The sequence below is a fragment of the Erythrolamprus reginae genome, chromosome 2 (genome assembly GCF_031021105.1).
Source record: "Erythrolamprus reginae isolate rEryReg1 chromosome 2, rEryReg1.hap1, whole genome shotgun sequence".
In the NCBI taxonomy this organism is placed as follows: domain Eukaryota; kingdom Metazoa; phylum Chordata; class Lepidosauria; order Squamata; family Dipsadidae; genus Erythrolamprus; species Erythrolamprus reginae.
In genome coordinates, this window is record NC_091951.1 from 220,579,896 (window position 1) to 220,606,879 (window position 26,984).

General features: G+C 42.4%; 1 protein-coding gene across 5 annotated transcripts in view; it reads right to left on the reverse strand.

The window, feature by feature from the left end:
• Window positions 1-26,984, reverse strand: part of ADGRL3 (adhesion G protein-coupled receptor L3) — a 688,180-nt gene that overhangs the window by 408,790 nt on the left and 252,406 nt on the right. For all 5 annotated transcript variants that reach the window (XM_070741950.1, XM_070741951.1, XM_070741955.1 and 2 more), the window contains exon 5: window positions 209-422. In XM_070741950.1, the coding sequence (XP_070598051.1) occupies window positions 209-422 (214 nt within the window). The remainder of the gene's footprint in view (window positions 1-208; window positions 423-26,984) is intronic.

Consider the following 26,984-nt stretch of genomic DNA (forward strand, 5'->3'; position numbering starts at 1 on the left):
AACGGAGTTTAGGTTTAAATCATTTCCGAAAATCTGAATAAAGTTCTGTGATTTGTAACTCACTGTTTTCTTCATTTTTACACTATTGTAGATGTGAATCATGAAAACAGATTGCAAATACCTTAACAGCCTCAAACAATAACAGACTTTCATAAATAGCAAGCAAGATTAAAGTAAAACCCATCCGGCAAGAATATTCAACCCTTACCTTTGAGTCATAATCTTATAAGCATCTGGCAGATAACAGCGGATATTCTCCATCTGAGCAGGATCTGAGTCACAGATTTTATCATCTGTCCTGCCATAGTTGGCACTTTCAATCATGATAACATCTGTTCCTGGGCAACGGAGCTCTATTGGGTAGCTTTCACAAGAGAGTTCCCTCCGGACCACTGCCATAGGAACAGGAGCACGACTAAAAGCTGTGGAAAAAAGAGAGATGCTTAGCAGAAAGCAAAGTATCTAAAACAAAAATGTTTCCATAGTCTATAGAAATGTCAAATCAAAATGATTTGCAAAGCAACTTGGGTCATTTTATGTAGCCTTTCAAACCTCTCTTCAAACCAATGAAGAGTGTCTTCCACTCACCCAAGTGTAACTGAAGAAACCTATTTATCCAACAGGCAAGAATTTAGAAGGAAGTTGCTTCATAGTAGGATTGTGCAGTGTTTCAGAGTATATAGGAGTGCAATTAGAGCAAATAACACTATTCTAGTAATCTCATGCACTCAAAACCACCATTTCAAAACTGTATCCGAAGCACTGAACAGCCCAAACTCTACAGATGGGTTTTCTTTATCAGAATTGAGCCCACACCCCTTTATTTTTTTCAAATACTAATAAAAATATTGTCTTTGGTCCCCATCATTCATCCTCTTTTGATAAAATTATTGCTTATCACACAGTGGAAGGAAACTATTTTAGATATTGTGGTCAGCCCATTTCTATAGAGCAATGATGACAAACTTTTTTCCCCTCAGGTGCTATCGTGCATGCGTGTGTGCCCACAGCCATAATTCAATGCCTGGGGAAGGCGAAAACAGCTTCCCCACCCCAAGGAGGCCCTCTAGAGGCCAGAAACGGCTTTTTCCCAAACTTCTGGTGGGCCCAGTGTTTTGCACTCCCCAACTCCAAGGGTAAAAACACCCCCCCCCCCGTAGGCTCTCTGGAAGCCAAAAACGCCCTCCCAAAATCTCTGTGGGAGCCAAAAATCAGCTGGCCGGCACACACATCCACATTGGAGCTGAGCTAGGGCAATGGCTCGTGTGCCAGCAGATATGGCTCTGTATGCCACCTGTGCCACCCATGCCATAGGTTCGCCATCCCTGCTATAGAGTGTTGCGCGATAAGATTGAAGAAACCAATTAACAAGAAGCCCACCAACTGTAAATACCTTTGATTTTCAAAAAGTAGCTCATAGAGAATAAAAACATTTTTTTTTAAAAAAAATATGTTTTGCCTTTGTTGCTGACTTCATCCAATTTTTCTGACAGTTACAATTTTTTGAAAAGTGGCATTTTTGCATCCAAAATGAAGACAGTACATTTAAAAGCCTATTGGATCAAGCCAAATGGTCACCAGTCCAGCATTCTGTTTCCCAAATAGCTAGTCAGATGGTTACAAAAAACTCTGGGGTCATGAGGGCAATTAAACTCCCTCTGTATTTCTGAACAGCTCATATTATAAGGTCTACCCATAATATAAAGTTAATATAACATTGATGATGAACACATACTGTACTTTTTTCTGTATCCATGCTGAGTTTTAATTTTTTTTCTTATTAATATGAATGGGATAGGAGAGTAACAAGATAAATCCCCTAAAGATTAGATTTCTTAATAAAACCAAGGATAACCTAAGAATGTTTCCTCCAGAATAGGGTTCTAAGAAACATAAAAATACTTGAAGAAGGGGGAGACCTGTAAAGGAAAGTGTCTATTTTTAGAATCACTGGTACTTGAAACAGTCAATTTATTGCAGAGAATTGATATTGAACTTATAAACCTCATGAAAATCCAATTAATATAAAATAAATAAATAAATAAAATAGAGCTCTTCATCAGTTTTGACATTTCCACCACAATAGCCCTTGCCTGATTATAATGATAATCAATGATCAACACACAAACATATAAAATCATAGTAATTGGAGATACAATCTTTGATAGCATATTTCAAACACAGTATACAGAATTTAGTCCCATTATTGATAATGCTAGCACTGGAATATGAAAGCAGGAGTTTTATTTAATCAAAGTTTGCTTTTCTAAAATACTGTTACAGATAGGGAATTCCCTATGTGCCTATCAGAATTGCTTTTAGACTAATAGGAGGCAGTGACCTAGGCTGCCAAAATCTGGAGACCACTAACCCACTCTGCGGCTTCAAAATCATTCTAAATGCAAGTGTTCAGATTAACAGGTACCATCAATCATTATGCTCTATGGGCATCGTATATTCTTAATTTATTTATTTAATTTATTTATTAGGTTTGTATGCCGCCCCTCTCCGTAGACTCGGGGCGGCTAACAACAATGATAAAACAGCATATGACAAATCTAATATTTAAAATAATTTAAAAACCCTTATTAAAAACCAAACATAAACACAAACATACCATGCATAAATTTTATAGGCCTAGGGGGAAAGGAATATCTCAATTCCCCCATGCCTGACGACAGAGGTGGGTTTTAAGAAGCTTACAAAAGGCGAGGAGGGTGGGGGCAATTCTGATCTCTGGGGGGGAGCTGGTTCCAGAGGGTCGGGGCCACCACAGAGAAGGCTCTTCGCCTGGGTCCCGCCAAATGACATAGTTTAGTCGACAGGACTTGGAGAAGGCCAACTCTGTGGAACCTAACTGGTCACTTGGGATTCGTGCGGCAGAAGGCGGTCCCGGAGATATTTTGGTCCGATGCCATGAAGGGCTTTATAGTTCTTTGAATTGTGACCGGAAACTGATCGGCAACCAATGCAGACTGCAGAGTGTTGGTGTAATATGGGCATACTTAGGGAAGCCCATGATTGCTCTCGCAGCTGCATTCTGCATGATCTGAAGTTTCTGAACAGTTTTCAAAGGTAGCCCCATGTAGAGAGCGTTACAGTAGTCGAGCATCGAGGTGATGAGGGCATGGGTGACTGTGAGCAGTGACTCCCGGTCCAAATAGGGCCGCAACTGGTGCACCAGACGAACCTGGGCAACCCCCCCCTCGCCACAGCTGAAAGATGTTTCTCTAATGTGAGCTGTGGATCGAGGAGGATGCCCAAGTTGTGGACCCTCTCTGAGGAGGTCAATGATTCCCTCCCCCGGGTGATGGACGGACAGATGGAATTGTCCCTGGGAGGCAAAACCCACAGCCACTCCATCTTATCAGGGTTGAGTTTGAGTCTTTTGACACCCATACAGACCCCAACAGCCTCCAGGCACCAACACATCACATCCACTACTTCGTTGACTGGGCATGGGGTGGAGATGTACAACTGGGTATCATCTGCGTACTGATGATACCTCACCCCATGTCCTTTGATGATCTCGCCCAGCAGTTTCATGTAGATATTAAATAGCAGGGGGGAGAGCTTAGAGGTCGATCTCTGACCCCTCCCCACTAACACCGACTGCGACCGACCGGAGGTAGGAGGAGAACCACTGAAGAACAGTGCCTCCCACTCCCAACCCCTCCAGCCAGCGCAGAAGGATACCATGGTCGATGGTATCGAAAGCTGCTGAGAGGACAAGAAGCACTAGGACAGAGGATAAACCCCTGTCCTGGGCCCGCCAGAGATCATCCATCAACACGACCAAAGCAGTTTCCGTGTTGTAGTCAGGCCTGAATTCTGACTGCTGAGGGCCTAGATAATCAGCTTCTTCCAAGGACTGCTGGAGGTGGAGCGCCACCACCTTCTCAACAACCTTCCCCATAAAGGGAAGGTTGGAGACTGGATGATAATTGTTGAGAATGGCTGGGTCCAGGGAAGGCTTCTGGAGGAGGGGGCGCATAAGTGCCTCCTTGTAGGGATCCGGAAAGGACCCCGTCCCCAAAGAAGCGTTGATAATCTCCTGGACCCAACTCCGTGTCACCTCCCTGCTGGCCGAGACCAGCCAGGAGGGACACGGATCCAGTAAACAGGTGGCGGAACTCACAGCTCCAATGGCCTTGTCCACTTCATCAGGTGTCACCAGATCAAACTCTTCCCAGACAGATGGACAAGTACGGGCCCCAGTCACCTCAACTGACTTATTGTCAGTCGACTCTGTTATCCAATTGGAGTCGAGGTCTGCTTGGATCTGAGCGATTTTATCAGCGAAAAACGTGTTAAAGTCCTCGGCACTACTCTGCAAGGGCTCTCCAACTCCCCCCTGGTTAAGAAGGGAGCGGGTCACCCTAAACAGAGTGGCCGGGCGGGATTCCGCTGATGCAATCAAGGCGGCATGATACGCGCATCTTGCCGCCTTGAGCGCCACTTTGTAAGTCTTAATATGAGCTCTTACAAGTGTTCAATCGGATTCGGACTTACTCTTCCTCCATCGCTTCTCTAGACGTCTCTTCTGGCGTTTCAACTCCTGGAGCTCCTCGTTGAACCATGGAGCTCTACTGGGTCTAGTGCCGCAGAGAGGTTGCAACGGCGCAATCCGATCAAGAGCCTCCACTGCAGCCTTGTTCCAGGACTCAGCAAGAGACTCTGCCGAACTGTGGACGACTGTATCTGGAATAACCCCAAGCACCTTCTGAAAGCCCTCTGGGTCCATCAGGTATTTGGGGCGGAACCACCTAGTCGGTTCCGCCTCCCTGCGGGGAAGGATTGGAGCCAGGAAGTCAAGCCACAATAGAAAATGGTCTGACCATGAGAAAGGCAAAACTTCTAAGCCCTTTAATCTCAGACCATTACTCAATTGATCAGAGAGGAATACCATGTCGGGTGCGTGACCCCCCTCGTGAGTCAGACCCAGTACTACTTGAGTCAGGTCCATGGCTGTCATGGTGGCCATGAACTCCTGTGCTAGTCCAGAGGTTTCGCCGAGTGACGGCAGGTTAAAGTCCCCCAAGACAATAAGTCTGGGGAACCCCACTGCCAGCCTGGCTACCTCCTCGACCAGCACAGGCAGGGTTGTTGACATGTAGCTGGGAGGCAGGTACGTGAGAATCAAGCCCACCTGAACCCCTAATTCCAACTTCACCAAGAGGGACTCACAACCCGCAATCTCTGGAGCAACGAGTCTATGCAGGCAAAGGCTCTCCCTGGCTATAATAGCCACTCCTCCCCCCCTTCCCTGGGGTCGAGGCTGATGCCATACCTGAAACCTGGCTGGGCAGATTTCAGAGAGAGGAACTCCTCCCTCCAGGCCCAGCCAGGTTTCAGTCACACATGCCAGGTCGGCCTCCTCATGCAGAATCAAATCCCGGATGAGGAGAGCTTTATTTACCACCGACCTGGCATTGAGTAGCAGCAGCCTGAGCCCGGGGCCAGAATTACACTCATCACCAGTGCCCAAGATTGAGCTCACGGAGCCGGAAGAGGGGATCGTTATTAAGCAACGATCCCTCCTTTCCCTGGAATCGCTAGCTCCATGGCTCCCGCCATATCTGCCTCTCCCCAACAAGACTGGAATATTCCGACCCTCTGTCACTCCAGAGATAGTTGCCCCCTCCCCTCCTGCATCTCCAGCATCAGGTGTGCCAAGTATTTCATTCATACTGTTCTGGTTTCTGGTAGAAGTATAGTAATTACAAATAACTCTCATTAAATGCATCATTTCATGAATAAAGCAATTCCATTTATTTCTCTGCTCTCTTGTACTTCAACACATTTCCAACATCAATTGGTCCGTTATCTCTCTTCTAGCTGCATTCCTCTCATTCCTTTTCCTGCTTAACTTAGACAAGATTTATTTCCTAACTACATAGCTATAAAAAACAGCCACTCTAACTAAATACAATACAAAATACTTTGGCTTACTTTAGCGGGCTAAAACCCCCCCCCCTCCATATTTCTTTTCGGCAATGTTGAAACTCCACCCTTCTTCTCCACTAGCTCCCTGACGTGCCAATTACCTCACTACAATATTTAACCCATTCCTCTCCTTAATATCTTCTTCCAGACCTTTGCTCTCTACGTTTCTGAATTCTTCTGAATTTAGGATTAACCCAGCGTGCATCTGATTCTCCCTCGCTAGATCCTGAACTCATAGCCCCATCCTGTGGCTGGCCTCCCACCTGTTCTACTACCTGTAACCCCGGGCCCCCCACTACTTCATAAACACTATCTGAATCTGAGTCCTCAATATCTTCATCATCCTCCAACTGATCAAGAGTATGTACCACACATACCATATCCATTCACCTCATCCACACCATAATTAGCTGTCTTCAACTAACTGCAGCTCAAGAAACTCAGTTTGCTCGTTCTTTGTATTCCGTCTCTCCGTCTCTCTCGCTCACAGTCCATTTATAGCAGCCACCATTTTCCGAGCCCCAGCTGATCGTCTGTTCGGGCTCCCAGCTCTCCGGTGGAAAAAAATAGCCTAAAACCACCACGGAGAGGCAAAACACCAGGGTCTTTTGAGAAAGGGGACCCTCACCTCACTGGGATTGTATGCTGGTTGTCAAAATTAAAACAAAAATAGCTCTATGTTTACGATGTTAAACCATAGTCCAGCGGAGCAGCGATCTCCTCCCTCCTTCCTGCTGCCCCACTGGAACGGTGCCCTTAGAAATTGTAGTACAGCAGTACATGGACAATTGCTTTGATATCTTCTCAACCACAAAGGCAAATCTGTTCGGATAAAGGGGGTTGGCATATCTATTGACTATGATGGTAATGTGTTATTGCATTTCCAAAGAAATTCTTCCCCAGCTAGGGAATGTGAGAGATGTTTAATATTTAGCCAACAACCAAAGTCCCCTTGACATCGAGCTCTTCTACTCTGGGGCATCTTAATGACCTCTATTACATCTATCCGTACATGCTTGGTGTTTTTATAATTCAGAGTAAGAAACCTATAACATGCTTACTCAGACTTTATAGCACCCCTCTAGGTAAGAAAATAGCCCTTCACTAATAATAAGGCTAATAGGCCATTGGAGAATAATTAATCTTCATGCTCCAGGTCTTTAACTCTATTATATGCATCCCCCCCCCTCAAGTCTAAGCGTGGCAAGGGCTATATCTCCTAAGGCAGCAAGAATGGCTCTTTAAAATTTGGTTTGTAGCACTTTCATGGTATTCTTCATTGCATAGAGTCCCATCTGAGTTATGAATAATATTGGAACTAGTGTTCTGGCTTTATAAGGTTTAAGGGCGACATGAACTAATTCTGTACCCTGGAGAAAAATAATGGCCCAATAATGGCATTTGATATTTTCCTTGGGATGAGTCTTTACATTATTGTAAACTAAAACCAAATCAATCAATTTTTGTCCTCTATCCCAAAATTGTATTCTTGTATGTCATGATGTCCTAGGATTTTTTTTTCAATTCATCACAGAAAGGAGGATATTGCAGAAAACCAGCTTCAGAAAAAGCCTGTATCTTGAACAACATCATTAGTTTCCAGCAGAGATAAAATGGTGAATGGCTGCAGCCTTGCTTACTAGTGTGGCAACTTCCCAGAAACAAAACCAAGTAAAAAAAAAATCAACTCAATAGAGACCAACGTGGAAGATATGAAGGCATGTGCAGAGGAAGCTCAGTAATATATATTTGGAATAAAAGAACATTTTGTGATTCTCCAAGTCTATTAGGACAGCTAATCTGCATGCAATAATGTAATACGACTACTATTAATAATAATAATAATAATAATAATAATAATAATAATAATAATAATAATAAAACCTACAACAAAGGTGCAAATCAGACCTACAAATCCATACAGCTATTCTCTATAACTTTGGACATTCTGATAGGAAAGCAGGCTAGCAAATTCCATCTTACCTTTTTCATTTCCTGAGAAACCTTAAGAATGAGATGGTTTATAAACAAGCAGGCTAGAAAATCCAGCCTATGTTAGGTTTGCCTATGTTAGGTTTGTGTAACAAAGAGAATATACATTTGTTCTGGTTTTGTGTATTTTGTGTGTGTGTGTGTGTGAATAATCACTGGGAGTATGGAGGAATATTTATTTATTTATCTTCTAACTATTAAAATTAGAACATTCTAGCTAGAAAAAAATGTACAATCGTTGAAAATTTAAAGGATAATCTTAGTGAAATTTTGATGACTGATGAAATGAACTGTGACATTTTTAAAATAGCATAATTACAAAGTAGCCAAGTGTGTATGAATGGCTTCAATTTCATCTCTCCAGTGTTCTACAGTGCTTTCTACACTTTAATGATGACCCAAAGGAAAACATGTTTATTTATTCATTTACTAGAAAAGAAATATGGCTGGCCATATTATAAAAAATACCCTAAACTAGCTAACAGATTTTAAACCCTCTTAGACATACCCATCCTCTCAGAAACACAAATATTAGGCTCACTTAGAGTAAGTTCTTAATAGCCTTCTGGAAGGCAATGAAAAGATGGACCATCCAAATCATGGGGGGTGGAGGTGGGGGTTCCATGAGGGTTTTTTTTTTTAAAGTTGGGAATCTAGGTAGCCAGAAAACATCAACATGATGAAGACCAGTAAACCAGGAATGCCAGCAATAACTTACTATTCTACCTGTTGGAAATTTTCAGCCTCTTTATGCAATTATTGACTTAGCATCAAGAGTATAACAAAATATATACAACTTGGAAACACAGGCAAATTAATTTTGATTCCGTTTCAGTTCCAGAACTGACTCTATTTGGCAGAGCCTACTTGTTCCATGAGGAGCATGGTGGTGAGTTTGGGAAATAATGCCATGAGATTTGGGACAAACATTAGAGAATCCTGAGAGAACCATTTCCTCATGGAGCTGTAACCTGATGGCTTTCAAGTCACCGCATTCATCCTGCCCTTCCATCTGATATAGCTCCCTCTCCTCTTCATTCTGCTTGTTGTGTTAAGAGTGGTTGTCAGATAAAAAGTGGAAAAATGAAGCATTACATCAAAACCAGGACTTTGGCTTGATTCTGCAGCTCTGTTTGTAAGCCAGCTGTTCTGGCAATCTGGATTATGCTTTGGGGCATCCAATGGCCATCTGTGTTTTGTGACAACTCTATTCAGGGGTGGGTATTTAAAATGGTAAGTTTTATCAATGTTTGTTCCAGTTTTACATCTTTGGCTTAAACATCAGCTGTTAGTAATTTCAGATGTATAAAATCAACACTGCTTTTATACACTCAAACAGATTCAAAATCAATGACACAACTATCTAACAAGGCAGGCATAAGGAAGCACAAATTAAAGAACTGTTAATGTAAATTCATAAAGAAAACCAAACAGAAAAACCCTTCACTGCTTATTTGCTTTCTTGTGCTTTTGAAAGCAAGCTTTGGACTGAATGCAAAAAATATAATTATGCAGTTACGCAAGTTTAATAAAAAAATATAGTCATGAATGATACTAAAATTACAATTGTAAGGATAATAATCTAAGCAGTAGCTCGCAATAGAATGAAATGGAATGGAAATAGAATAGAATAGAATAGAATAGAATTCTTTATTGGCCAAGTGTGATTGGACACAAGGAATTTGTCTTTGGTGCATATGCTCTCAGTGTACATAAAAGAAAAGATACATTTATTAAGAATCATGAGGTACAACACTTAATGACTGTCGTAGGGTACAAATAAGCAATCAGGAAACAATCAATATTATTATAAATCATAAAGCAACAAGTTACAGTCATAAGTGGGAGGAAATGGGTGACAGGAACAATGAGAAGACTAATGGTAATAGTATAATGCAGCCTTAGTGAATTGTTCAATAGTGCACAAACAACTTATATCCAAGATGTGAGGGGTCAGTAAATATTTTTGCAGCCCTCTTTTTGACTCGTGCAGTATACAAGTCCTCAATGGAAGACAGTTGGCAGTAAATGTTTTTTTTGGAGGTCTGATTATCCTCTGAAGTCTGTGTCTGTCTTATTGCAGAACCAAACCACACAGTTATAGAGTTGCAGATAACAGACTCAATAATTTCTCTGTAGAACTGGATCAGCAACTCCTTGGGCACTTTGAACTTTCTGAGTTGGCATAGAAAGAACTTTCTTCTTGTGCTTTTTTGATGACATTTTGATGTTAGGTGACCATTTTAGGTCTTGAGATATGACAGAACATAAAAATTTGAAGGTCTCTGTTGTTGATACTGTGTTCTCTAGTACTATAAGAGGTAGAAGTATGGGAGGGCTTCTCCTAAAGTCTACTACCATTTCTACAGTTTTGAGTGTGTTCAATTCCAGATTGTTCCAGTCATACCACGAGGCTAGTTGTTCAACCTCCCGTCTGTATGTGGTTTCATCCTTGTCTCGAATGTGACCAATCATTATTGTATCATTTGCAAACTTCAGTAGTTTAAGAGATGGATTATTTGAGATGCGGTAATTGGTATATAGAGAGAAGTGGTGAGAGCACACAGCCTTGGGGGCCCACTGTGCTAATTATACAGGAATCTGATGAGATTTTGCCTAGCTCAACCTGCTGCTTCCTGTCTGTATCAACTGTCAAAACTATTCTAGGTGGCATGTGATCATGGTTGTGCAAATAAATATATAAATAAATCTGTCGGTAATACCCTTTGTGCATTCTATGTCACATTCAACTTTGGAAATGAAATTTTATTGAAAAGGAATATGATATACCTATGATCTAGCAGTTCAAGTCTATGGACCAAGACCATTTTTAAAGATAAACTGGGTTCTTAAGATTCCATACTAAATGAACCCAAGCTTTATTATTGTGATGTATTCCATCACCTGGAGAGCGTCTCCACCATTAATACATAGCTGATTTTAAAATCCGTTAGAGCTTCCCTGTCACCATCCCCTATTTACTCTTGGCTAGGCCATGTCATCTCAAACATAGCAAATGGCATAGAGGTAAGATACCATGCAAGGTTCTCAGGATTCATTGCAAACTGTTGATTTGCCGATGAAGAGGTGAGCGTTAAAACTAAAATAAGGAATCATAGACATAAAATAGGAAACATACACATTATATTACTTAAGAACTGCTCTGTTTGGTAACCATTCAAAGTTATGATGGTACTGAAAAGGTAACTTTATAACTGGTATTTACACTTATGACCGTGACAACATTCCTGAAGTAACATAATTGAGATCTGGGTGCTTCACGCCTGGGTTCCAACAAGCTGAGAAAAACATGCAGTGAAATTTCAAGTTGCAGTTTCATGGCTCCTTAAATAACTGCAGTGATTCATTTAATGACAGAAGGGTCACACGATGTCTTAATTACTGAATCACTTTACTTCAGAATTATACGGAATAATTTCAGATACTGATACTTGTCTAGGATTAGAACAAAGTTGATATAGAAAGATGTAAAATCTGTTTTACTGTCTGCAGTGTAGGACAAAGCAGTGTTTATTCCTGCAATCTTGCACCTGGTATTTTTAAAATAAAAATAATTACATTTTTAAAAGAGGGATAGCATATGATTTTAGGGAAGGTGTGTAGTCAGAATGCTTGAGCCTTTCTTTCCCCTTCCAACCTTTGAAGAGACTCTCTCTCTCTGTGTGTGTGTGTATACATACATATATAAATGTCCAGTGTTCAGTTTTGTAAAACTATTGGAATTCGTTTCTTCCAAAATAAGACATCCCTGATAAGCCCAATCGGGCTTTTGAGTGCATGGCAATACTGTAGAGCCAAGCATTTATTTCAGGGTTCAAAAAAAATACAAGATAGGGTTTTATTTTGGGGAAAACACTGTAGGTGACGGTTCAATTTACAAACAGTTAGCCTTGAGTCACTTAAGAAAAGAAAAGAACGGAGCAGAACGAAACAGAATGGATGAAAGGAAAGAACCGTTGTACCTACCTGAACGGTCTTCTCGATGCCCTGGAAGGAGAGTCCAGCATGGGTTTAGCTCAAGTCTTATTGGTAGGACTGAGTTTCAAATTAACATAAATACATAATAATTAGGTACCGCCCCCTTGCTGCCCCAAGTATCCAGTTTTAAAAAACGAAGAGATGTAAGAATAATCAACTTTATTGAACAACCATACTAAAACACTAATAACAACCAAAACTAGAACTCCCATGGTTCTTAGGGAGGGTTTGGACTCTCCTTCCAGGGCATCGAGAAGACCGTTCAGGTAGGTACAACGGTTCTTCTCCCATGCTTCCTGGAAGGAGAGTCCAGCATGGGATATACCCAAGTTTTAATGTTCCAGGGAGGGAGATTGGTGAACCATGGGTTGTACCTCCCCGCACACTTTCTGGAGTACACGCCTGCCAAAAACCGCTTCAGCCGAAGCGAAGGCATCTAACTTGTAGTGACGAATAAAGGTTGTGGGTGAACTCCATGCCGCGGCTCTGCAGATATCTTCAAGGGGTGCTTGCGTCGCCCAAGCCGCCAAGGAAGCCGCACTCCTTGTTGAATGAGCCTGTATACCACTCGGCGGAGTCCTTGAACTCGCCTTGTATGCCTCAACTATACACAGTCTTACCCACTGGCTAATGGTATTTGAAGACACCTTGAAGCCCAGTTTACTAGAACTAAATGACACAAACAAGGCCTCAGTTTTGCGTAAACTGTTGGTACGCCTGATGTAAAGTTTCAACGCTCTGCGTACGTCTACCTTGTGCCACTTAAGCTCTAAGGGGTGATTACCACGAGCACAGAAATCTGGTAACACCAACTCTAGAGCTCTGTGAAAGTGTGTGTTGATTTTTGGGAGAAAGGTGGGGTCCAAGCGTAAACAAACTCTGTCCGGATAAAAGTGACACAAATCTGATCTTACCGACAACGCGGACAGTTCGAGGTGACTGCCACCAAAAAGGCCATCTTGAAGGAGAGGTAACGCAATGAAACAGTCCTTAACAGTTCAAACGGTGGCCCCGTGAGGGCCTGAAGGACCAAAGTCAAGTCCCATGTGGGGAAACGACGAACAGGAGGAGGGTGTGTGTTCGTAGCCCCTCTGAGAAAGTCCTTAATCCAAGGGTGATAAGTTAAAGATCCCCCATCGTCCCACTTTATAATGGTGGCAAGCGCTGCAACCTGGCGTTTTAGCGTGTTTGGCGCCAGACCTTTCTCCAAACCTTTCTGCAAAAATTCCAAGACAGGTATGACTGAGGAATCCTCTGGTCGTAGGTTCCTGTCATTGCAGAAAGATTGGAAGGCTGCCCATGTTGCCTGATAAATTCGGACGGTGGAAGGGCGTCGGGCCGCTTGAATAGTTGCGATAACATTCTCGGGAAGGTGACAGCTCCTCAACCTGTCCCCTTCAAATGCCATGTGGTTAGGTGGAACCATTGGGGTTCCGGGTGGTACACGAACCCCTGACTGAGGGAGATTTGGTCGTCCGGGATCCTCCACAGTGGGGAGATGGACAGTTCCCTGAGGTCCGCAAACCAAGGTCTCCGAGGCCAATGAGGCGCTAGCAAGAGCACCTCCGCCTTCTCCATCAGGATCTTCCTTACCACTGATGGAATAAGCGGAATCGGAGGAAAGGCGTACAGTAGGGCCTTTGGCCACTGAAGATGTAGTGCATTGATTCCTTCGGCTCCCGGAGATGGGAATCGGGAGTAAAACCTCGGGAGTTGGGTATTCTGGGGGGTGGCGAATAGGTCCACCACCGGTTCCCCGAACCGATGCGAGACTTCTTGAAATAGACACGGATCGAGTCTCCACTCCGTCGGGTCCAGTTCCTGGCGGCTGAGCCAATCCGCCTGTTTGTTGTCCTCCCCCGCAATGTGTTCTGCATGCAGAGAGGAGAGATGAGTCTCCGCCCAGTCGAAGAGAAGGACCGTCTCTTCCATCAGCCTGAGAGACCGCGTTCCACCTTGGTGATTTAAATGTGCCCTGGTCGCCACGTTGTCCGTGCGTACGAGGACGTGCTGACCTTCCAGTAAGGTGGAAAAGGTCAGCAATTCCAAGCGGACCGCTCGCAGCTCCAAAAAATTGATATTGATTGGGCGTAGTTCCTGGGGGCTCCAGAACCCCTGAGCCACCTGGGAGTGGACGTGGGCGCCCCACCCCAACAGACTGGCATCCGTGGTGAGGATAGTATGACGGAATTGTCCGAAGGGAGTGCCCTGCAGCAGTGCTGGGGATCTCCACCATCTCAGGGAAAGTTGTAACTCGCGTCCCACGGAGGTTAGACGGTGTGTATGGCTTAATCGTCGTCGCTGGAATGGGAGTAAAGTCCACTGAAGCAGTTGGTAATGGTAACGGGCCCAAGGAACAATGTCCACGCAGGAGACCAGGATCCCCAGCACCTTGGACAGGAAAGACAATGGGACCCTCCGTTCCTGTTGAAGGCTGTTTACCAGAGAGCAGATGTTGAGTTGCCGCTCTGGAGAGAGATATACCTTCTGGGAGACCGTGTCTATCACTGCACCCAGGTGAATGAGTCTGGTGGCAGGAATCAAGTGGCTCTTTGGCATATTGATGGTAAAGCCATGATGTTGTAGAAAAAGCATCATGGTTTGCAAGTCCTTGTGTGCCCTCTGGCGGTCTGGAGACAGAAGTAAGATGTCGTCCAAATATGCTAGAATTCGGATTGGCCGGGACCGCAGATCGGCCAGCAGTGCATCCAGTATCTTCGTGAAAGTACGTGGGGCCGATGACAGGCCAAAGGGCATTGCCCTGTATTGGTAATGGACGTTGTGTAGACAGAATCTGAGAAACTGTCGATGGGCCGGGTGTATGGGAACATGTAGGTAGGCCTCCTTTAAATCGACTGAAGTAAGAAGGTCCCCTGTTTGAACAGAGGTCAGGATGGAGCGGAGGGAGCTCATCTTGAACCGTCGGTAAAGAACATATTGGTTCAAACATTTGAGGTTCAAGATGAGTCTGCAACCCCCGGAGGCCTTGGGTATGAGGAACACCTTTGAATAGAATCCCGTACCTTTGGAACTGTCCTGAACGGGTTCGATCGCTTGGATCTGCAAAAGGTGGTGAATTTCCTGATCCAAGAGAGACCTCCTTGCGGAATCCCTGGGTACGGGGCACGTGACGAAATGATGTGGAGGGCTGTACATAAATTCGATCCGTAGCCCCCGGGAGATAGTGGCTAATACCCAGGGGTCTGAAGTAGTAGTTCGCCATACCTCGCTGAACTTTTGTAGCTTGCCCCCCAAAGGAATGTCGTCCAGGCAGTCACTTGGAACGTCGAGCGTTCCGTTGCTGGTATCCCCGGAAAGGCCGTCTTGTTTGGGAGAAGCCTCTGCCCCGGTCTTGGGAATAAGGTCTCTCGTTCCTATATGATGTCGAAAAGGCACCCTGTGAGTAAGGCCTGGCCGGCTGTGAAGTGGCCGACCACGAGTCCCACCGAAAGGACTGCCTACGGGAGTACGGACCAGTCCTTCGGTCCTGGCGGCGGAAAGAGCTTGGAAGGACTTTCCTCTTGTCCTTATCCTCCACCAGGACAGGATCAAGGGCCTCCCAAACAATTTTGTGCCCTCAAAGGGAGCCGAAGACAATGTCCACTTCGACTTGGCATCTACCTGCCAGTTTCTTAGCCAAAGTAAACGTCTCGACGAAATGGTGGAAGCCATAGCCCTGGAGGCAAATTTAGCGGCATGCAGGGTGGCATCAGTGGAAAATTCCGCCGTCGCGAGGAGCTTGTTCAAGTCCTGTCGCAATCGAGTCTCGTCAGGACCCAGCCTCGCCTGAACCTCCTGGATCCACATGATGGATGCCCGACTGAAGAACGAGGCAGTGGATGCTGCCCGAAGAGCCCATGCGGCCATCTGGTGGGTCTTCTTGAGAAGTGTCTCCGCCCTCCTTTCATCCGGTTTTAAATTGTCAGCTGTCTCCGAAGGTATGACAGCACGGGAGACCAATGTGGCCACTGGTTTGTCCACAGGGGGAAACTGTAGCAGGTTCTCCATGCTGTCATCAAATGTATAAAACCTGCGTTCCAGGTTGGAAGGCCCCTGCGCCGCCGCCGGATGTTGCCATGGGCGCTTAATATTCTCGAGAAAAATCTCTAGCGCAGGAACCTTGTCTGATTTCTTGGTGGGCTCCTTGCATAATGCCGCCGAAGTGCGTGGCCCATCTCCTGGTTCCACTAGTGTTGTTGATCCCGGCACATCTAAGGCCTGCTTCGCCTTGTGTAATAAAACCCTAAACAAGGAGGGTTTAAAAAGGCCGGCCACTGCTGGCTGCTCTGGAAAGGTGAATTCGTCATCCGACAGGCCATTTACGTGGTCACTGTCTTCCTCAAAGTTGGAGTGGTCAATTGACATAGAATCCAACCCAGTAGGGGGCGGTGGTGCTGACCAGATGTCTCTGGGTTGGGTAGTCTGAGATGGGAAGGCATTGGCCCGTTGGGTTGCTGCAGCTATGCCTTGCGTATATGCATTGGCAACAATGTCCTGTAGAGTAGGTGTAAAGGCCTGCCAAGCATCTGTATGGTCTCTAAGACCCGCTGCCGTTGGAGTGAAGGTAGATGAGGGAACATAGTTTGGTGTCTGTAGCCCCACCTGAGGCAGTGCCTGGCTATGAGAAGAGGAAGGACTCTCAGGCCTCGCTGCGGTTGATGGCAATGGAGGGGGAATCTGCCTGTCAGGGGACCAGTCTCTCTCCATTGCGGTGCCTTGGAGCCCCGTGGAAACAGCAGGTGAAAGAGCAGATGGAGGAAGAGGCTGGAAAGGGCCTATAGTCAGTCCTCCTACGATGGGGGGGGACAAGGCCGCCTCCAAACGCTGCTCTAGGGCCTTGATCTTCCTCTCAGCCTCACGAAGAGAAGAGCTCGATTGGGAGGACTTACTCCTAGGCTTGCTGGCCTTATCCTTCCCTTTTACAGGTGTTTTAACTGTCTGGGCCTGCTCCTCCCCAATGACAAGCTGGTCTGCCATATTTAATTATTATATGGGGCAGCGTACTCACAATCGAATCCACAAAAGCAATGCACACCCACAGTCATTTGTCAGTAACAGAAAGCTCTCACTCGCAAGTGATGGCATGCAGGCAGGACTGACAGCGAAACCGCATTCTAATTGGCTGTCAGCAGACCACGTGACCTCGTCGACTGTCTCTGGGCAGAACTATAGCACTGACAATTTGGCTAGCTGCCCAGTTCGCGCCTATTTAAAACGGCGAATTGAGGCCATTCGCGCCCTCGGCTTGTTTCCAAACATGGCGGGCGCGAAGAATCGCCTCATAGGGCGAGCGCCCCACCAGCGAAGCCGGGAAAACATTTCTTTCGCCGCCAGCCGACTCTCTGCAAGCCGCTCGGTGGTTGTTGAAGCCGCTGTCTGCAGCTCGCCGTTTGCGAGCGATCAATCAGCTGTTTGGCGGCTTGTAATGGCCGCCGCGGCTTTTTTTATGGCGTCCGTGTCTCCCGCCGCCCCCGGCAATGGGGAGGGACGGACCCCCCCCCCATCTGGGGTGATTTGGGCTTATTAAGACCACCAGGTCATGAAATAATAATAATAATAGCCGGTTGCTCCTCGGTGGGCAGTACCCGCTGAGAGAAGAGGCCCCAAAAGGAGAAAAGGTGGGGGTGGTGCCCGTGGAGGGCAGAGACCCCATCAGAACAGGAACCTATTGAAAGAGAAAAAGGAAAAAAAATTACAAGGTTCAACATAATCATTTAATTAACATTTACATACTCAACCTAGAGGGAGAGAAAAAACTCATGTCCTTAACCTCGACTGAGTTTTTTAAAACTGGATACTTGGGGCAGCAAGGGGGCGGTACCTAATTATTATGTATTTATGTTAATTTGAAACTCAGTCCTACCAATAAGACTTGAGCTAAACCCACGCTGGACTCTCCTTCCAGGAAGCATGGGAGAAGGATTTCATTTCCACTAGGTTCATCCATTATAGACTTACCAAGACTTACTAGGATCAAAAATCGACTTCTCTCTCAGGCAAATCAATAGTTTCTAATCGGCAATTTCAAAAGAATGTGCTTTCTTGTGATGATGTTTTGTTCACTAACAAAAAACACTCCCCAGGTCTCCTTCTATCATCTTATTTTGTTACATTAATAATACAATAATTTAAAATAGTAAGTTGCAAAGTACAGTAATTTGGGTTGTATAACATAGCTGACAGGTATTAAAACTCTGATGCGGCTGCTCAATTTAAGGAGCTGTACTAGAAACAAAGGATGCCCAAGTTCTGGCCCTTTCTTCACCATTACCTTGGACCAGTCACTCTCTTTTGGTCCTAGGCTGCGAAGTCAACAAACATTTGTAAACATATATCTACAAGGCTTGAATCAGTGTGGAAAATTACTGGGTTGATTCAGGATACTATTACTGCTGCTGCTGCTGCTGCTGCTGCTGCTACTACTACTACTACTACTACTACTACTACTACTACTAATAATAATAATAATAATAATAACAACAACAACAACAACAATTTTATTCAGAATATAATGATAATGATAGAAGAAAGACCAGTTTGAATGTAGCTTGGATTGATTGCAAGAAAGTATTGAACTCCCTTCCATGTTTTTGAATAATCAAGTGTCCAGAAATAACCAGAATCAGTAGAAACATCAGAAACTTTGTGCAAGATCAATGGAACAATGGAAGACACAGTTGCTGGTCAATGGTATGCTCTATTTCATATACAAGTAATGATTTTAATTGCACTTCAGAAATTTCTCCAGTTTGTTTCTCTGATGCTTTTTATTGGCTCTTTTTAATAGTTGTCATGTTTCATTTTATTTCCTTCCATGTTATAAGAAAAATAATTACATTTGGAAATCTAAGATCAGTTCTAAAAACTGATATACAGTGTTCCCTCGATTTTCGCGGGGGATGTGTTCCGAGACCGCCCGCGAAAGTCGAATTTCCGCGAAGTAGAGATGCGGAAGTAAATACACCATTTTTGGCTATGGACAGTATCACTAGCCTTCCCTTAACACTTTAAACCCCTAAATTACCATTTCCCATTCCCTTAACAACAATTTACTCACCATTATTACTGGTACTCACCATTGAATAAGACACTTAGTGATCCTGATATTTATAAACATAGTTATTTATTAACAATAATTATTTTTTTTGTTATTTATTTGCAAAAATTATTAGTTTGGCAATGATGTATGACATCATCGGGCGGGAAAAACCGTGGTATAGGAAAAAAATGCAAAGTATTTTTTAATTAATATTTTTTGAAAAACTGTGGTATAGGCTATTTGCGAAGTTCGAACCCGCGAATATCGAGGGAACACTGTACTATATATCAAATTATAGAATATTTTTTGGATTTATATCATTGATTGCATTATATTCTAAATGAACTGAGAAGTTGTAAAAGAAATGTACAAAAAATAAATGTTCTGTATCCTTACTATTCTTAACATTGGCTTAATGACTGCAGGGCAATGATTGTGGTAACTTCCATAACAAAGCTCAGTATTAATGCCACTATTATCAACTAATTGAAACAAAACCCATTATTGGATATTCTCCCAATGTACATGCACCATTATATGCATGACATAAACAATGCAAAGTTAAGAATCCATATCTTAATTTACACTGGTTTGGACAGTTACAGATGATCTTTAATCATGAGATATAACACTGGAAAATAATAGTTAAAATACTAATTCTAGATATATTAAAAAAGCTAGTACTAAACATTGGACCACAAGTCTATGAAATATAATACATATTTCTTTATCCGTGTCTATAGAATGCCTTTTTCAGTGATCTGTGTAAGGTGCACATAAATATATATATAAGGGGTAGCAAACTGCTAAGCAATGAGGTTACTTGGGAATTTGGATGTTTAGCAAGAATTTAAATCTGGCTTGATAACTATTAAAAAGGTCAGTACAATTATGCAGTACTATAGTTTGGCCCACATAAAACACATTGTAGAGGTTTAAATGAGTTTTCCAATGCCAAAAATCTTCATGTCACGAACATTTATATTTAATACACTACCAGAAAATGATAACACTTCTTGCCACAGAGGTCAACTAGATTTCTAAGTAAATAGAAAAGAGTTCTTATTTACTAAGAAAATAGTGACTCTAGAGGCATTTCCAAACTGCTACCTATTTTTCTCTTTAGAAATGTAATCAGTCATACAACAAACTCTCCAGTTCCATCTACCCAAATTTAGCCTTAGTTGTTCATTCATTAAATGTAACACCACTACTCACTACATAAGAATTTTCACTTGATTCAGGTGTTACCCGAAAAAGAGAATTAAATTCCAACAGCAAGCTGAAGAAATTTTACCTCTAAACTTCTTTGACTGCTACTAATATCTTCATATATTGCAATGTATTTATACATTAAATAAAAATAAAATCAAAGGAAAAAACAGGTAAGGAAAACTATGAAAGAATCTCAATCATTCCATATCATTTGGCATGACTTTCCAGCCAAATAGAATGATCAACATAGCTAATATATACTATCATAGAGTAATAAATTAAAACAAACCTATTAATATATGACTGAAAGTACATTTTAACTTTCCCTGCAGAGATTCATACCAATAACCCATTTTGTCTAAAACAAAATTACCCAGTGTTCCTCCACCCTCACACATAGGAGGAATATGAAACCATGTGTGTGTGCTCCTTGCTGCATATGTTGGGTTAAATCACTGACTGATTTAAAAACTTCAGTGTAAACAAGTCTAGTACAATCCAACAGCAACCCAATATTCCTCCAGAGAATTCAATCTGGAGGAATGTTAAGACGGGATTAGTACTTCAACGTGACCCCAGTAAACCAAATGCAGCAGCAAACAGTTGAAAGAAACAGATCAAGAAATAATTATGGATGAAAAGACCCCAACTGATCCATTATTAGAAAGCAACTTCTTTAGCTAGAAGTTATCTTCTTTGTCACTGTGACTTCCTTAATAGGACATTTAGTAGGACATTTAACAACTGGCAGTGGTCAAGTTAGTGCCTTCAACATATTCTCAAATTCCTTTCAGTTCACTGCCACATATGTAAACATAACAATTTATTTCTCAATCATAGGACCAAATAAAAGGGATCACCCCAAACACCGAAAATAAAAGGGATCTTTGGCATCAAATGAGTCTTTGGTAGAAAATGAGATTGATCTTAAATCCCAGAATTTCCATGAAGATGTTTACAAATGAATTACCTTATTAGCTCTTATTATTTTTATGACAATGGGACAATAAAAATAGCCCTTGCTAAGATATTTCCTAGAAAAAAAATAATCCTTTATTACTACTGTATTTATTTTTCAATATTATTTAACCTATTCATATTGTATTTAATATATTAATCAATTTTTCATAAGAGTATTAGATTACCGGTAACTTATATCATATGGTAAAATATGAACATATTCAGTCTTATGTAGAGCTTCTGGAACCCTGTCTGGTCCTGGAAATAAAATGTTCTGCCGGAGTGTCTCAACCGCCCATAATTACAGGATAGTTAGTCCAGGAAGACACACACCACACGATAAAAGGAAACCCCAAAAGTTTTTATAAACAGAAAAGGAGAAACAGCTCCCTTTTTAAATGTCAAAGGGATTTTCTGGTACACACAAGGCACAGGTTAAATGCAGTCCAATTGCTCACCTAATAACTGGGAAATTGAGTCCAATTCTAAAGTCCAGAGAGTCCACACACACAATCCTGAAGAGCAAAAACCACGATCTTGATGAAACAATAAATCAGATAAACTGCCATGAGGCTAAAACACCAGGCTGCACTTTTATCTGTAGCACTAACGACAGCAGCCCCACCCAACCACAGGTGGCCTCATTTTCTCTTGTAATAATCCTTCAGTTGTTGTCTCCTATGCATCACTCTATGCATGCATGGATGTGTCATTAATTCTTGTTCAGAATCTAGGGATGATACAGATGACTGATCTCCTCCTGGGCTGTCTGCCAAACTCCCCTCTTCCCTGTCACTCACGCTTCCTTGGTCAGAGGAGACTTCGTCTGCAGAGTCTACTGGGAGCAAAACACGCCTGCGGCTTGTGGATGTATCCCCCACATCCACCTCCACATCCTTGGGGCAGGAGCTGGGCCAGAGCTAACCACAACATAAAATGATATGGTTTTTTATGCTATAGACGTTCTCATCCTTGTAGATAAAAAGAATTTCCTATCTCCTTTTTTTTTTTTTTTTAAAGACCCTATCAACTAGGAAACATTTCATTTAAAATTGTGAGAAGCTCTCATGTACTCTAATTATTGGAATTTTTAAAGAAACTAGTGGCACATTTTCTTATTCCTGTAGAACAGCAGTCACCAATTGGTGGCCCATGAGAACATTTTGATGGCCCACAAATTTTTTTTTGGCTATTTATATTGCACTAAATAACCTCAAACTATGGCCCCATGGCTGGAAATGCACAACGAATATTTGTGTTGCTGCAGAGAGTCTCCTCCCTCAATGTCTTTTTGTATGGGTCGGAGGGGGGCAGAAATTCTGATTTGGGGTCTGCTTCAGCCTCCTGGTGTGGGGCTTTGGATGAAGGCTGGAGAGAAGTGCCGTTGGTGGCGGAGAGCTGGTAATCCTTATTCCAGTGTGGCTGCATCATGGCCTTGCACTGCCACAGGTCTTCCCTCTGTTTGGAAAGCCTATGCTTATACTCCTCAGTGAGGTGCTTCTGCTGAGCCTCCTTCTCGGTCAGATCCAATTTGAACTGAGTCAGCTCCTTTGCCAACTCTTTCTCATGGTGGCTGCTTAACTCCAAGTACTGCTTCCTGTTGGGGCCCTAAGGAGCCTGGGTGGGAGGGGAGTAGTGGCTGGCAGGGAGGGAGGGCAAGTAGAGGTTGACGAGGTGCCCCTCGACATGAATGATATCAAGTTGGTCATACTCACCCAGTCACATGATCACCTAGCCACTCCCACCCAATCATTAGGAAGATCATATTAGTGGTCAGCGGGATTTAAAATTATGAATTTAGTGGTCCCGGAGACAGAAAGAGAGAAAGAAAGAGTATTCTTAATTGATTTGAGGTCTATGTCAATTGATATAGAATCTGAAGCTATTTGTTAGTTGCACACTAAATGTCAAAGAAATAACCAAAATGTGTTTGAACTCATAACAGAGAAATGCAAATTTTATTTAATAAATATAAAAGAGCCCTGATGGGAAAATTCCCATAATCAAATATAGCAATTATTTCAAAGGAACAAAGGAATGGAGAGATGGGGGTTATACTAATGCATGTCTGCTTGGAGATCAGAATAAGCATAGGGGGCTAAATGTCAACATGTAAGTGATGACATTATGCAAGTACTACTACCTACAGGTGAACCTAATGGCACAGGTGCCACAGGTGGCACATGGAGCCATATCTGCTGGCACACGAGCCATTGCCCTAGCTCAGCTCCAACATGCATGTGTGTGCTGGCCAGCTGATTTTTGGCTCGCACAGAGGGTCTGGAAGGGCGTTTTTGGTTTCCAGAGATCCTTTGGGAGGATGGGGAAGAACATTTTTACCCTCGCCCGGCTCCAGCGTAGCCTTTGGAGCCTGGGGAGGGTGAAACACAAGCCTACTGGGCCCACCATGAGTTGGGAAACAGGCCATTTTCAGCCTCCAGAGGGCCTCCGGAGGGTGGGAGAAGCTGTTTTCGTCTTCTCCAGGCATTGAATTATGGGTATGGGCACTTGCGCTTACCCATAAGGGAAAAAAAGGTTCGCCATCACTGACCTATATGCTTATGTCAGACATTACTATAAATATGCAATTGCACTGTTTCTGTTGCACATAGACCATTAATTAGTATTAATTCTTTAGACATTATCTGTGCACTGAACATTAATTAATATGCATTCCTATTGATAGTATTTATCAGGAAACAAAAGTATGAATATAAATATGTAAAAGTAAAAACTTTTGAAAGGCATGTGGATGTTAAGAAAATTGTTTTACTCAGCGTTCAATATTTATCTAGACTATAATCTTGAATACATAGCTGTTTTGCTAGAAACAAGTGTGCACTGTTTCTATGGTGATAATTTTTAATAAGCCTTTTGCCAATGAAAATATCTGTGATAAAATGAACGAACACAGATTTTCTTTTAAGGAAGAAGGCAGAAAAGGAAAGCAAAATACATACATAGTATAAAGGACCAAACTCAGGTACGTTCATTTGTTACAGCTGTCTCCTATGAGATGGGAGGGGGTGCACACTTTTAGGAGTTCTTCATAGAGTGGAGTAGAAGCCTCCCCCCCCCCATTTCATATTTCTGAGATCTATTCTTCAAATGCTACAGCTGCTTTCTCTTAAATGAAGAGCTGTTTATAATACATTATACATTTAAAGATTCTGTGCCCAGCACAAAACTTCATAACCTGTTTTTCCTTCTGAAATCCTGTGTATTCCTCCAGTGCTAAATTCCTAAACCAGTTAGGGGATATGGCTTTAAAAATTAATGTGTGTTATTATGAACAGAGAAGCAAGATTAATGGTCTGTTAAAATAACCTTGGGTAATAGGAAGAGGAAGAACTGCAGCCTAGACAATGGTCATACAAAAGAGACCTCATCTTGCAAAAGGAACAGGGGTGTGGAAAGCGCCTCAGAAGAGGAAACCCTCTCCCCACTTCAGTTTTCTGAGAAGGGGACGGGAGGACTGCTTTGAGGCAATATTTTGTTTCTCTAATCTCACAATAAAGATAGAATTAGTATTCATGGTTTTGGTTTCTTGTTTAGATTTGTCTCAAAGGGCTCTCACATAAAGTCATAAATAAGTCGTTCCCTCACATGCTTGGATCTCATATTTAATCAGGGAAACATCTTTAATATCTTTTGCTTAAGCAAATATAGATTTTTACATTAGTTCCAGAAGAGGAGAATATCTGTAGCTCAAGGTTGAACTATAGAGTTTTGATGCTCTCAAAGCTTGGTTATTTGCTTGCAGTTATTTTATTACCTAGCTAGGTAACATCATCAATGCTGGTACTGATAATTAGTATTAATTTTCTGTTACCATCTACAAGTACATATATTTATTTGCTTCTTACAGCAGTCCTTTTATTGTTTATGTAGACGGACAGTACATAATGTGTGTGTGTGTGTGTGCATATGTATGTCTGTGAATTGAAAATCACATCCCAAGAGGTTCAAGACAAAAAAAGTGTAAAAGTTAAAGGAAAGTTTATATCTGATTTGTCAGTCCAATCTAAAACTGTCAATACTGATACTGGGCATTGATTATCAGAGCCTGGAAAATCAAGTTCTGAAAAACCCATCAGCAGCAAGAAAATTCCTCTATCAGATGAACTTAAAAAAAGAAAGAATGTAGCAGCTGTGTAAGAGAAAAAAACATTTCTTCTACAGATGGATAAATGCCAGGTAAGGAAGAAACCTGAATCCAAAAATGCTGGATTGAAGATAGAATAATAAGTAAAAAGCTGACTCTAAGGCTATATGAGATATTAAATTTTGAGTAGGTATATTGAAAAATCATCTGAGTTATACTGATTTCTTTATTTGCATTTGTTTTCCTATTTCCTTCTGTTCTTGTTCTCAATGTACATAACCTTGCTTGGAAAGCAGTCAGCTGAGACAAATCTCTTCACGTTAGTTTTGACGTTTTTCTTTTTGTTTTCATTTCTCTCTTTGACTTTCATTCATATTAGTTGCCTAATCTTGTTAGCCATAATGAAAGGCTTGAATTTCTTTACTGAATCAACCTGCTCATTCTGTTACATTGACCACTAGGAGGCACCATGTGACTGGTTTCATCCTTATTTGGAACACTCTTCATCTCCATTAAGCTAAGCACCTCGGAAAAGTCAAGGGACATTTACTACTCAACTGCTTGAAAAGTAAACCAATCCAGAGAGGGAGGGATTGGTTCTGGAAGAGAATGGATGGTGGCAGCAGCAGAACAAGCAAGTGAGAGGGAAGATTCAATTACATGATTGTGGGAGAAGGATCTACAGAATCCTCCTGGATGTCATCATTTCTTTGTGCATTTTTGTCCAAGCACAAAACCACAATACAAAAACCATAAAAAGTAACTTCAGAATTTATCCTAAAAAAACAGAGTAGTTTAAATTTTGATTGATAAAAACAGGTCAGTTTTATTTTTCATTTTAAAAATCATTTTTGAATAGATACACACACAACAATAATAGATACACATTGTGTTAATAACACAAGAAGTTATTATATATATATATATGTGTGTGTGTGTGTGTGTGTGTGTGTTTTATGTCGGATCACCCTGGTATATTGAAGGAACGTCACAGCTCCTTTTTGCCTCTAGGCCCAACCCAGGACCATTTCAAGGCAGTTAATTTTTTCTGTCGGATCATCCAAGGCAGTTGTGATGCTCCTTCAATATACCAGGGTGATCCGACAGAAAAAAATCATAGATAGCCCCTACCTGGTACAAAGCTGAAGGGATCAGATCCTGTGGCCTAGAGGTTAATTCTCTGCCTCACAAGACAGAAGCTGCAGGATCAAATCCCAGTAAGGGTATGGCTAGCTGAAGAGGACAGAACAAGGCCGAAATAGTACTAGTCTCCCTGTCAGGCCGAAGTCTTCATGTGGAGTTAGAGAGTTCAGCCTGACACAACACAAGGGGGGATGGGAGGTGTAGTGAGTAGTCAGAGGGGAAAGTTACTAGACACAACCAAAGATTCCTTTCTCGAAGCCAAGGTCACCTTTTGTTCTGCCTCAACTGAAGAGAAGAGGAAGTTGATAAGCCCCTGCACACAGACTGGCTCTCGTGATGAACTTGTGGGTGTGGGGGATGTAAGATGAACCTTACCCTAGGTGGGATTCTGGGAAGTATTCAGAATCGGAATGACAATGGCGTAGCTAACAAGGCTCTGTTAATAAATCAAGCTCTGACTGAGAGAATTGGACTGGGACTTGGTTTATTTCTCAGATGCTATTTGGAACGCTGACACTCCCTTAATTTTTAAAAATTCAGCAAAAACATGTGTTATATATATATATATAACATTATACGTTATAT